Source organism: Xenopus tropicalis, chromosome 9 (assembly GCF_000004195.4).
Source record: "Xenopus tropicalis strain Nigerian chromosome 9, UCB_Xtro_10.0, whole genome shotgun sequence".
Lineage (NCBI taxonomy): Eukaryota > Metazoa > Chordata > Amphibia > Anura > Pipidae > Xenopus > Xenopus tropicalis.
Genome location: NC_030685.2, coordinates 64,109,885 through 64,124,062, shown reverse-complemented (window position 1 = coordinate 64,124,062; position 14,178 = coordinate 64,109,885). Strand labels below are relative to the sequence as shown.

The 14,178-nt window shown below is 41.3% G+C and overlaps 1 protein-coding gene and 1 long non-coding RNA gene across 4 annotated transcripts in view; one reads left to right on the top strand and one right to left on the bottom strand.

The window, feature by feature from the left end:
* The window catches only part of osbpl6 (oxysterol binding protein like 6), a 121,911-nt gene extending 117,568 nt beyond the window's left edge, over window positions 1–4,343 (top strand). For all 3 annotated transcript variants that reach the window (XM_002935685.5, XM_004917740.4, XM_031892959.1), the window contains one exon: window positions 2,319–4,343. In XM_002935685.5, the coding sequence (XP_002935731.2) occupies window positions 2,319–2,427 (109 nt within the window). In that variant the 3' untranslated portion in view covers window positions 2,428–4,343. The remainder of the gene's footprint in view (window positions 1–2,318) is intronic.
* A 7,684-nt stretch (window positions 4,344–12,027) lies between these two features.
* On the bottom strand, window positions 12,028–13,799 carry LOC101732779. The gene is made up of 2 exons (XR_004220531.1): window positions 13,698–13,799; window positions 12,028–12,193 (listed from the first exon to the last, which is right to left on the bottom strand). It is a non-coding gene; the product is annotated as an uncharacterized LOC101732779 (long non-coding RNA).
* Window positions 13,800–14,178: the final 379 nt, after the last annotated feature.

The window sequence follows — 14,178 nt, the reverse complement described above, 5'->3', positions numbered from 1 at the left end:
TTTAGTTCCATTCCTTGCTATAGTAGGCAGTTTTACGGTGGGATTGAAGTAGGCTTTTTATAATCAGTTTATCATCACTATCCCCCACCTAAAAGTTTTTTCTAGAAGAGGTGTTATTTCTTAAACGGAAGTTCACCTCTTAAGGGTGATGTCCCATGGAGAGATATAGTCCCCCGCGATAGATCTCTGCCACCGCAAACGACTAATCTCTCCAAAATGCCTTTCCATTGTGTAAAGGCCTACGCATCACTTTGGCTTTCCAAAGTCGCACAAAGTCGCCTGCAAAAGTCGCACAAAGTCGCCTGGAAAACCGAAGTGATGCTTAGACCAGCGATTAGTATTGTTGCTGGTGGAAAGGCATTTTGGAGAGATAAGTCGCCCGCGGTAGCAGGGACCTATTGGGACCTATTGCAAGCGACTAAATCTCTCCAAGGGACAACAGCTAAATACATAATAAGTATGTTATAGGTGGACCTGTTCTAAGCACCTTTTCAAATGGTATCTTATATTTTTAGCATTTTCAAATTATTGCCTTTCTCTTCTGCCTTCTCTCTGCCCTGCAGTGGTTGATGGGAGTCGCTGAGCCCGGCAACCAAAAATCAGATTCACTTTTATTTGTTTTATATTAATATTTTTTTGTTCAGGCTCTTGATACTGATGAATAGGACTGGTAGAGGGAGAGTGGACAAATATAGCTTTCTTCATAGACTAAGGGGCGGTTATAATGGGGGTTATAATGTTTAGGGGAGGGCTGGGGCCATCAGGGGGTTGGGCTGGAGATGTTGGGGCATAGTTATGACACACAGCCCAGACAGGGAGTTTTGAACCATTGGTGTAACATTGAACATTGGGGTTGGGGTTTGCTTCCATCTATTAGGCCTGATGTTTCAGTTCTGTCCAGGCAGGCATCTATCCTTGCTCAGGACAAGCGGAATATATGAAATCTTACATGGGGATCTAGCAGCCAGAACAGGATTAACAAATACAAAGCGAAGGCAATCAGTCCACAGCCAGGGACTCCACAAAAAGAACAGGTTATAAAGCCTATTCTAATAAGATTACTTTAAGTCCTGGAAATAGGAAGAGGGAAGCAGGAAGAGAATTTGAAAGCAATGAGCCATGTCATAGAAAGGCAGATGCTGACACTGCACTGCCACCTACAGGAAGACAGAAGATATAGCAAATATAATTCATTGCACAATTGTTCCATTAGGTTGAGATCACATCTCTCAGTAGGCTATTCAAATCTTTACACTCCCATCTCATCATGATCTGGGCAGATTACTACAGTTTACTTGGATGGAATTCATTGTGCCAAAAAAGATAAGGGCCTTCCCCGAACAATTACCATAAAGTAGAAAGCATGGAATTTTCAGAAATAGAATGGTTCACAGTAGCATTAAGGGTATGCTTTCAGTGAAACCTAGGGCCCCTAGCCCAAACCTTACAATAGTCCCAGGCCATAGTTCCCACACAAGCAACAATACAGTTGCCTTTACACATTCATGGAGGTTATGTCATACAGTTGCCAAACCCTGAAGACTGGCACATGCTTACACACGTTCCATCAAGAAAAGTGTGTTTAATCCGTGGGTAACAGTATAGGGCCATTTACTACAACCCTGGGCAAAAGTGCAAAAACCTGCCCTTTAGTGCTTAAAATAACCTCATTGCCGTCCCCAGGGCCGATTTTCTTGTAAAGAGATCTGGAGGTCCTGGAGACTGCTATAACTACTCAAATTAAAGGGGCTTCTGAACCAAAATTTGTTATAGAGCTCCACGTAACACAGAACCCACATTATACCTATCACTGTAATCTGTTCCTTCAAAAAGTATGAATAAATTCCATTTTTATATGCTGAAATCCAGCTGCAGAACAGTTTTTCTCTTCTCTGACAGGGGAGGAGGGACTAAAACATTGATGATACAAATTGGAACAACTCCTCCACAGCTTACAGACAGAATGAAGGAACTACATAACCCACAATGCATTGCACTGTGATGTTACTTTCGTTATGGACATCGCATGTGCAGGGAATTGTGGGATATGGAGGATGCAGGCTGAAGGCAGGCTGAGGACAGTCGACTACGGTTACATTTTTTTAAGTCTCAAAGTAGTCAGCCAGATCAGCAGGGGAACAGGGGGCGGGCCTTAGGGAACTGTTGCAAACCATATTATTACATTAGAAATTATGAAAATGCTGCCTATTTTTATGTTTTATGTATATTACAGAGTTGCTTGAAATTATGTTTACTTTTGAAAAAGTTGTGTTTGGGTGGAGTTCCCCTTTAATGTTGCTTTTTCTGTTTTGTTCCAGGAAGGTCATCGATTTCCATCAGAAAGAGATGTGGATTTCCAATGACACTTACTGGGAGTTAAGGAAGGACCCTGGCTTTAGTAAAGTGGATTTACCTGTGCTTTGGTGATGTTGGAATGTCACCTTTGAATATCACTCTATAGGAAAAAATCAATATCTATGCACAAGTCAGTTTCATATTTGCTACTACGATGTCTCTTCTCTTCTGTTGGTTTCTGTTTGGATGCACAAACATGCCATTGGCTTTTGTATACATTTAAAGCAAAAGACAGACGTTGGCTAATGTATTATGTTGGATCCTATATGGAGAAAATTTGCTGCATTTGTACAGACCTTCAGAGTAGCTGCGTGTACTGGTACCAGTATGCTTGTACTGCTGCTGAATGTAACCCAAAGTCATGTAACGGCGTAACCAATGCTAACCATGTATTTAGCCACTTTGGCAACGCAAGGCGGCCTCCATCACTTTATTAAGGATAAAAATAGAAAAAAACACATTCATTACTAGTGTTTGCACAAATATTTTTTTATCTCTATATATCAGTATGAACTCCCACAAGCAGCTGGATATTTTTCTGGTGCCCAATGTTGTCCACATGAGCCTAAATTGCTTTCCCAAGGGGCCTGTTTCGAGTGCAATTCTGCTGAATGCCTCGTGGATTAGACTATGGGGACAGGGGGAACATTTTTATAGAAAAATACAGCCATTACTTTTCTATGAATGGGTTAAAAGAAAGGCATATACTTATCAGAGCAAAGAGAGAGAGAAAGTAAAGTCTTTGTGGGGTGCTTCCAGCCTATACAGCATTTTTTTTTCAATTGGCTTTTGGCATATTTTATAAGTACAGGAATTTTATGTTAGATATATTCCATACACTGTATTGCAGTGGCTCCCTGAATGCAAATCTGCTATCCTCCTGGGGAAAAGGAGAGCAGAGCAGTGAGAAGAGGGCACAGCCAGAAAGGCAGTCAGAGTACAGTTTAAGGTGAATGCATATTTGCTGTTCTAGATACTGGGGCAATGCATAGACTACAGCAGCATTAACCCTGACATGTGCTAAGAGCTCCTCCCTTCCAAATAGTGGATCTGTATACCCATACATTCTAAAAACCTATTCTTTATTATGTGTGTATGTATGTTTATGGAAGATCTTTTCTATATGTATATAAGAGTAGGTGGCACATTGGCAAGCATTACTGCCTTAATGATTGGCTTTGGTTCTGACCAGGGCACTATTTCAGTGGCAACTGTATTTTCTACCAATGTTTGCATGCCCCCCACCCCACCATAAACCAAGCATATTCTGGTGCTTCAATTGATTTTTATTGAAAAGTATGTGCCTGAAGCAGGGAAATATGCTACAGGGTTGGATTGGGCCAGTGGGTGGGGCACCGGGGCAAAAACCCTGTGGGCCCCAGCCCAGACTAGATCCTCGTCGGCGCTCCCCTGCCGATCTCCCTCCCCTGATTGCCCTGAGGATAAGTATTATGTATTTGCACTTGTGAGGGCCCCTGCACTGAAAGATCCCAAATCCTGAAAAGCCCTAGGTAAGCATTAAGGATAAAAAGTCCCACACCTGTATGCATTATATATATTTGTAATTTGGATAACTATACCTTAACTAAAAAATCATGGCCATTAATTAAACTCAATTAATTAGAGCCAACAGGATTGTTTAGGATTAATTATATCAAACTTGAGAAACTCTCTGCTGCCTTCTTTGTGCAGCCCTCTGCATTCTGTTCTGATTTAAGGCCTCACAACCCTGACCAGTCAAAATGCCTCACAAGGATTGGATACTAGCAATCGCATTTTAGCAGCTGTATTTTTTTTCTCTTGATACTTTTGGGAAATATATATATATACTATAAACAAAACAAGCAAGGGGCTATACAGCCTTTGTTGAACGCTCAGAAGCTATACAATAGGTTGACAAAAGAATGTGATACAATTTGGGTAGATTAGAAACTGCGTGAAAAATGCATGGCCTGTTACACAAATAAATTAATAAATATTGCACATTTCCTCTAAGAGTGATTCTAAAAACTCTGAACTAATACAAATTGCTATTGGTGTATGGGGGCTGCAGCCCCTTGGCATTATGGGTAAACTATGTGGCACGGAGCGAAAATTTGCTTTGCCCTCCGTTTGTAAATGCCTTCCAGATGTGTCATGTTTTAGATTTGACTTTTAAACTTATATTTTACAAGAACAAAGATTGTTTACTGTACAAGAAGGCAGGTATTGTTTTCCACAAAAGGTGGCAACCCCCCTACTCTTTACTTTTAAACTATATGACCCCTGTGGCGATCCTTGAGTGCCTGTATGCCCATAGCGGCTGCAACCCTACTCTTGCCAAATGTGTCTTCTCCATAGTGGGGCTTGTGACATCAGGGGTGGGGCTATGCCATGACAGTTGGCAAATGGTGAATCACCAAGTCAGTCAGGTATTTCCTTATTTGGAAAACAGGGCAGGCAGTTTTGACCCAGACAAGCAGGTTGCCCGGGTCAAAACTAGACAGGTGGCAACCTTACATATAATGTATAGTAACATAGTAACACAAAATAGAGTAACATTTGGAAGGGCACCTAAACACTGCCGGGCTGCACTGCACAACCACAATTTACTCAGTTGTTATTGGACTGCATGTTGTAGTATACTGGGAACTGTAATCCAGCAATATTAGGGCTGTATTTTTAAATCAATATTGCTCATACAACTCTGCAAGTCTGGCTCTATGTTCTTTGTTCTTGCAGCCGGACCTTGGAAGCCTTAAATGTGTAAATTATAAAGGAACTCCCCCCCCCCACCCAGGGACATAAAATCACTACTGTATCTTAATATAGGGAAGTCATGTTTTGACGTGGTCCTGCCCCTGTTCCACCCCTGCTCTACCAGCTCCCTGCCACGCTCTTTGCTCACTGCTTCAGAGGATGCTGGGTGAGGATTCAGTGCATTTCAACAAAAGGCAAGTTGGGTTTCATGAGAAAATTACTGACAGCAGGAGATGGACCTGTACTGCAGGAGACTGGGGCATAGGGACTTAAATCAGGGAGAGCCCAACAAATATGATGGGCACTGACACATCTGGAAGAGCTGTAATAGTGCTATATGGATGGACATTCATGGGGATGTCTGGGAGACCGTTTTTTTAGTTCCTACAATGTGAGTTGTTTCTCATAGAGTGAGGGCACAGGGCTGAATGTTAAGTATACAACAGCTGAACTATACATCAGCTCTTCATGAAAATACATGTATATGATGCAGTTTTATGTGCATCAAGCTGTCCAACCCTAACCATTTGGTCCCAGCAGGCTGTGTCTGATGAGCAGAATGTGTGCGAGGTGTGATTTCAATTTCCACGGACGCTGAACTGTGATCATTGTAATGTCCACTGATCCTGCATGGGTAATGAACCTGATTAACCTGCCAATGAATGTTGTGGATGCCTTAAAATCACCTGGTTTATTTGATATGAAGTTATTTACCATAGAAAGGGGTGGGCTGGAATTGCCTCCCCCCCTCCCCATGGGGTTGATAGTAGAAATCAATATAGCTAATTGTGATACTGTCTCTAACTTTATTAAGAGGCGCATATGAGGGAGAACAGTCACAGATCCAAAACAGCCTATTGAAAAGGTGCATCTGCCAGATCTGGCAGCTAGTTGAGTATTAAGGCTGATGCCACACGTGGCGTTTTTACGCTGCGTATTTTCTCAGCCTAAAAACGCCGCACAAGCCACACAGCCCCTGACTATGGCGTTTTTCAGCCTAGTACTGGTGACGTAGCAAATCCCGTTTCCCATGGTGCTAATAGTGCAAAATAGTAAAAAATGCTGCGTATTTCAGCTAGGTCTGGCAGCTGCCTTTGTGTATACATAGGAATAGCTTGCTGTGCAAATACTGGCGTATTTCAGCCAACGCTTGAAAAATCCGTGCTAAGGCGTTTTCTAGCGTATTTCCGCATTGTGTGGTTTGCTTCGAGTCTTTTCAAGTTATTTCTATGGATGATGATATCAGGCGTTTTTCAGCCGCTGAGAGAATTAGAAAATACGCAGCGTAAAAACGCCACGTGTGGCATCAGCCTAAGGTATAACTGGCAGTCAGATGAGTATGAAGGTATAACTAGCAGTCAGTTGAGTATGAAGGGATAACATAATAAGGCAAGATTTTTTATTATAGACCCTTTTCATTTTCTACACAGGTGTAAATAGCGCTTAACAGATCTCAGTTATATACCTAATAAGAAATATTTTAAAAACGTCACTGTTTTGATTGCTCTGCCTGAGTTTAGCTTTCTGCTACTCCTGCTCTGCCTCCTGCAGTGGTGCCATAGAAACAAGCTCCTCTTTTGTGAGAGAATTTGTGACTCCTGTATGCATCGTACAAGAGAAGGCATAAAGCATTGCAGAACTGCAGTCTCACTAGAAAGGAGTGGCCACATGACACAAGTTTTCAAACTGTTTATGACTGTGTCCCCGTGAAAGGACAACTAAAGGTCTCCTAGCCCGTACTTCCTTTATATGTACTCTTGCTACATGGTTCCTGCAAGTCATTCAGAGTCATTCTAGTTATAGGCAGTTTCCCCAATACATTTGCAATGGTGGATGAATTGGTGGTCCTGCACATGCACTGTCTCCTGCTGGGCTTCCATAGTTTGACAGTTGCACTAGTAACAAGTGCCAATCAGTATCAGGATTGGAGGGGTGATTAGGTCAAAGAGCATTAGAGAGAGAATTGTTATGTCATAGTACTGCTGTAGCTGTGGGCTTGTACAGCAACTCCATGGCGAGAATGAATTAAAACAAATTAAAGTCTTGTATGGTCTTTGCCTTTAATTAGCTTAAGGAGACAACTCCTTGTCTTTTGCTGCCATGTAGGTCAGAAAGTAATGACACATTATTGCTGCAATTAGGCAACTGGGTGCAGCTTACCTGGGCTACATTCACAGTCATGAGTATGAATAGCGGCACTAAATCCTACATTTCTGGAGATATTTGCTATACCAGCATAGGGAGAAAGGTACAGTGGCACACAGCCACCCTGACCAGCCTACCCCATACCATTCAACAGGCAATACAAAACAATGTTGTTTACTCTAAGGGGATTGGATAAGATATCTCAGAAGTGCAAATGTAAACTCGCTGTTATTTTGCATAGACATTGCCATCAATCTGCTGCTCTTAGTGCTTGTTCTAATAAAACTCTATGTGCACTGTTTCACTGAGACTCGCTGTCTGTCTTTGTTCTACTGCACTACTATAAATAACACCTTTACATGCAGTTATATCTCCCATGAATAAAGCTTAGCAAGGTCGAAGCTGGCTGTACCCTGGGGGGCACCTAAAGGTAAAGCGGTGGGCACAGGGACACTGCAGTACACACTTGTGGAGAACTTGTAATTGTATTTGTTCAGAAGGCTGCCTTACTATCTCCCTTTTTGCGAGCGACTAATCTCCCCGATGGGATGGCATATCGGTGGGATGGCATATGCGGGCGACGAGATTTCCCAAAATCGCTGAAGTTTCCTCTCAAGTTTCCATCCCACCGGCGATTTAAATTTTCGCCGGTGGGATGGCATTTCGGGGAGATTAGTCGCTGCAAGATTTGTCGTGGGCAACTAATCTCCCCGTGTGCCGCAGCCCTTAGGTGACAATAGCCTTAGATACAGGGCTGTGGAGTCGGTAGATAAATTCTCCAACTCCTCAGTTTCTGATACTTCCGACTCCTCTGTTTTTAATATGCTAATGTATTTTATACATCCAGGAAGGGGCAGGTGGGAAGGGGCACTTAAAACACAACTGAACTGATAATAAACTGATAGACAATTTTATCTATACTCCTACTCCTATACTATACCTAGGCAAATCCATAATGGAGAAGGACCTTGGAGTCCTTGTAGATAATAAACTTGGCTGTAGCAAGCAATGCCAGGCAGCAGCTGCAAGGGCAAACAAGGTTTTGAGCTGTATTAAAAGGGGTATAGATTCACGGGAGGAGGGGGTTATTCTTCCCCTTTACAGAGCGCTGGTAAGGCCCCATCTAGAATATGCTGTTCAGTTTTGGTCTCCAGTGCTCAAACGGGACATTATTGAGTTAGAGAGGGTCCAGAGAAGGGCAACTAAGTTGGTAAAGGGTATGGAAAGTCTCAGTTATGAAGAAAGACTGGCCAAGTTGGGTCTGTTTACACTGGAGAAGAGGCGCTTAAGAGGTGACATGATAACTATGTATAAATATATAAGGGGATCATATAATAACCTTTCTAATGTTTTATTTACCAGTAGGTCCTTCCAATGGACACAAGGGCACCCACTCCGTTTAGAAGAAGGGAGGTTCCATTTAAATATTCGGAAAGGACTTTTTATTGTGAGAGCTGTGAAGTTGTGGAATTCCCTCCCCGAATCAGTTGTACTGGCTGATACATTATATAGCTTTAAGAAGGGGCTGGATGGATTCTTAGCAAGTGAGGGAATACAGGGTTATGGGAGATAGCTCTTAGTACTAGTTTATCCAGGGACTGGTCCAATTGCCATTTTGGAGTCAGGAAGGAATTTTTTCCCCTCTGCAACAAATTAGAGAGGCTTCAGATGGGGTTTTTTGCCTTCCTCTGGATCAACTTGTAGTTAGGCAGGTTATATATAGGCATTATGGTTGAACGTGATGGACGTACGTCTTTTTTCAACCCAACTTACTATGTTACTATGCTACTCCTAATGATTTCCCTAGAATCCCATAGTCATGTTTAAAGTTTAAGCTAACATTACAGCTGAATTACAGCAGTTTTTCAAATGTTTTAAAGCTTCAGTCTTAAACTATTGACTATCCATTCCCTTCACGTATACAAGTATTTCTAGTCCTGCAATTTTTTTTTACTTAATTAGTTATCAGTGAGAGTTAGGCTAGGTTCCCAGAGGGCATTGTGTTCCCAGTAACAGAGGAACACGACGCAGTGGAGCTGCCGCACCGTAACTGTGCGTTACGTCCCATTTAGTGAAGCATACAGTCAATGAAAAGCATGCCTCATGGTCACTCAACGTGTTTGTTTATGCACTGCGTGCATTGGGCTTTATTCTTATAGCAGAGAAGTAATTAATTATGGCTGTTTGTGAATTGGGACATTTAAACTTGCTTTATTTTATTTTTTTTTATTCCCATTTAAATTTAGTAGTAGTCGGAGTCGGTTCATATTTTGCCGACTCCAGGTACCCAAAATTGCCTCCGACTCCTCGACTCCGACTCCACAGCCCTGCTTAGATATTATGCTTGTTTAGGAAATCAACCAAGCCAGCCTAAAAAGCATTAACAGAATCTGCCATCACATCATCCGACAGGACAATCCCCAAGCAAACTCCCCTCAATGTGAAGTGCCACCTATGTTGCTGACTTTTAATGACCCTCTTATATAGCTCACCGTTTCTGCATAAACAATGAAAAAACCATTAGGCTGCAGGGGTGGGACAAAACAGAAAAGTACCTCAAATCCCCCGCCCCATACACACCCCTATCAGAAAGGCGAATCTGGTAAAATATAGGTGATCAGAACAGCAGGAAATAGAGAAAAGATGTGGCTTCTCTTCACTTATCTACTGGTACTGGGGCGCCTCCTACTGGATAACATTGGTAGCAATGGCAGATTTAATATGCCAACCTGCCCATTCCCTGAAGCAACAGAAAAACAAAGCACGTGGATAATCAGTCAGAATCAGCCGGCCACCATACACACAGGATTACTTCTATGTATGCCAGAAGATTATATGCGAGTGCTGATCTTGTGTTCCTGTACAAATGTTACATGGTGAAGTCCAGCCAAGACATCCATGGACCCAAGGCTCTTTAAGAAGGCATGCAGGTGAGGATCCTACATGCAGAAACCTCTTCCCATCCCTTGCTATGTGGTATCTACAAATGACTGCCACAAACCAATCACTCTCTTCAAAAACAATTTATTAAACAATGACTAAATACATTTTTTTGGTTAACTTTTTTTAAAATCCACTTAAAAAAAAAAAATCACAATTATAAAAAAAATAGAAGTGAAAGAAAGTATAGAACAGAGAGATAACAGGAAGACAGATAATAAAGAAGGAAGATGTAAAAGAGATAACACAAATCAACAAGTCCTAGAGGACAGATAGGAGGTTTAGTAAGTAAAAGGAAGAAGACAATATTTAAGATAGGAAGCTTCAGGTAAGTATGGAGTTACTTAGTATTAAGTATGTATAGAAGGAGAGAGAGAGAGAGAAAGAAACAGAGAGAGAGAAACAAGGAAGGAAAGAATCCAAGAATAGTAGATCCTGGCTTGTTGTAGCAATGCTGCTACTGGTGTGCCGACTCACACATCCACTAGGGGTTCAGGTGCAGATCAAGTGTATCCCAAGGTTCGACAATAACGATCCAGCAAGTGCATATATAAAGCAGAACAAGTGAGACCAATGTATACACAACAAAATGAATTTACCAGGCATTTTTTTTAGTGCAGATATTTAATTAACAGTTTGTCATTATTTGAGTGATTTGGTTTTCTCTCAACAATAAGCAAGGCCTTGGTGTTAACTAAACTAGGATAAGCCCCTGCTAGACTCAAAGCAATCCTGTTGGGCTTTAAAGAACATGTTTACACTGCTTTATTGCCATTGAGCTTCACATTAAGTAAAGACCCTTTATACAGAACACTCTGGGTCCCAGCATTTTTGCATAACAAATCCCATCCCTGTATCATGTTTTTAAGGACTTCAACTTATACTTTTACTCCTTTACTGGGTAGCAACTCTACCCTCCATAACAATGTATATTTCTATTTTGTCCATATAAAAACAAGCTACCTTCAGGTACATGTTACAGGCCTTACATGTGTTGGGTGTCACCACCCTTAGTCACGATACAATAAAAAACCCTTACAGGTATTTAGAAAAAGGAAAGCAGTTTCCCCCTAGTGGAGGTAGTGTGTTTTTATATGGACTAAATAAAGATATACATTTATATGGAGGATAGAAAAGCTATAACACATATAATAAATATATTCTATACCATACAGCTTTGGATATAAACTCTGCATACTGTTCATTACACTAAAGCCATGTGTTTCCTTGCTACAGGCCAGATTGCCCTTCCTCTAAGGAATCATGCAGAGACATTTGCTCAAATTCTAAATTAGCCGATTGGTCAGATCGTGTATAGTTAGGCCCTGTATCCACTAACTTGCATCACTGTGGATGAACATTATGACCATGCAATCCAGCTCTGACTATCAGGCCAACACTGTCAGACAGTTGGAATTGGATTGTAGAGTAGGAAAACTCACGGCTTTCCAGTTAAAGCTGGTTCATAACCCCAGGAATGCAGTTTTTGCAACAAATAATTCACACACAAATAAGGAAGCAAGGAATTGTACACCCATGTATAACCTGACCATTTAGTAGCAGGTGCATTACTGTGTGATTTACCAACTACTGCATAATGTTGCAACTGAATTCTGTGGTGAGAAACATCTGGCCATTGCAGTGGGAGGAAGAAAAAACAAACCGTTATTGGCACTTTACATGAGAAGCCATTACATTTTGCAATATGCAGGAGTGACCTGTCCACATAATATGCTATACTCTCCATAATCACTTTATATTCCATCAGCGGGAAAATACAACCTGCCCTGTATGTTTTACTTTATGTACAAGCTTCATTTTCAGTTGGGCATCACTGACCTATATCGAGATAGGTGAGGCGGAAGTCTTGTTCTTTTGCTAGATCATTGAGCATTTTCACATAATCAGTATAGGGAATACTCAGAGGGCTTCTTTTCAGCATGCTTATCTTCTCCCCGGATGAGTTCCTCATGCTGTCCCAAGTGCAACTAAGGTTATTTCCAATCACCTTGTTCTACAGTGGGGGAAAACATCATATTCATACTCCCAAAACAACTGCACTTTCCTTACACATGCACAATACAGATTGGATGAGAAGAAGTACAATGATAGTCTGGGTAATAAGCCAATATGGATGATGCCATTCACCCAGCAATGACTTGCATGAAGTCGCTAATCAGTGGTTCCCACTGAAGGGTAAATAAGTCAAATGAGGCTGAAGGGTAAATGAGTCAAATAGATGAAACTGGCTGCTAGCAAAGCGCGGCATGTTGCACAGTAAGGGGACAATTTATCAAAATCTGAGTGTTGAAAAACACATCGGAAAAGGTGAACACATACACAAATATTCTTTAAAATTTGAATAGTTGCAATTTATCAAAGAAAAGGAGACGCCAGAAAAAACTTGGCAGGTAAAAAACAAAAATACTTTTTTAATAATATCTGTGTTTAAGCACCCTTTTCTACATAGGCCCAACTCAATGAGCTCATGTAAAAAATGGTTCTCTTTATATGTCCCTTAAAGGGATTGTTCAACTTACTAAATTAACTTTCAGTATGATGTAGAGAAGGCTACCGAGACAATTTGCAATTGGTCTTCATTTTTTATTATTTGCATTTTTTGAATAATTTAGCAACCAGGCAGTGGCTTGTAAAAGGAACAGAAATATGAGAATAAAGAATAGAGAGGGGCCTATATAGAAAGCTAAGTAACATAAAATATAAAATTGTAGCCTCACAGAGAAATAGTTTCTGACTGCTGGAGTCAGTGACCCCCATTTGAAAGTTGGAAAGAGTCGGAAGAAAAAGTAAAAAATGGAGACCAATAAAAAAAATGTTACTAAGAATAGACCATGCTATAATATACTGTACTAAACGTTAACCAGAAACTGAACCACCCCTGGACAGTAATAGCGTTTGTCAAAGCACATTTCCCACTAAAGTTAATTGGAAGCTGCAGCTGATACAGATGAACATTGCAGTCAATGTGGTTCAACCTAACAGCAATATAAGGGCAGTGGCAAACGGGGAGATAAGTCACCCCGCTACAAATCTTCGTTGCCGTGGGCAACTAATCTCCCAGCAATGCCACCCCACCGGAAAGAATATAAATCACTGGTGGGATGACACACGCATCGCCCCTCCTCTCAAGGCAACTTCGGGAAATCGTAGCGACAGGTATGCCATCCCACTGGTGATTTACATTCTTGCCGGTGGGATGGCATTGCGGGAAGGTTAGTTGCCCGCGGCAACAAAGATTTGTCGTGGGGCCCCTAACGTCCCCATCTGCCACTGCCCTAAAGGTCACGACCCCTATTTCCACCACATACCTAATACTACAGACAGAAATCAGGCCAAGTGTTCTACATCAGATTCTAGTGGGAGACTTAGTAGCATGGGCAACGTTTGCCCAGTAAAATAACCCATAGCATCCAATTTTATGTCTGCTTTCAAATGTTATGGGTTATTAAAAAGGGGCAAAGCTTGCAGTCTTTTATTTTATATTGACACATACTTACCAGAGATATATTCATATTATTGACTGGAATGGCCTTTAGTTTGGTAAGAAGCAACCCTCTTGGCTACTTTTTTTAGAGGTTCCAGATCCTGTTGTGAAAAATCAAAGTGTTAAGCACTGTCAATTTTAAGTACATGTTATACTAAAACTTATTGGGTACCAATGCTGGATATAGTACAACAAGACATGGTCAGACTTTCTGTATGTGAGAAACTAAAAGCAGAACAAAGAGTTGGTGTAAAATATCTGGACAAGAATTCTGGGACTTCCCAACAATCCCAATAACAGAAAAGGCAAAGAAAGATCAGAGATTCTATCTATCTACCCACACACCCATGCATCCATCTATCTTTTAAAACTGCTCTGTGAGCAGAAGTGTAAAAAGAACACTCAGGTCCAGCAGACATCTAGGTAAGCAATCACCACAAACATAATCAGTCCTTAGCTGCACTGAAGAACTGATATTGTAATGGGATTCTCAG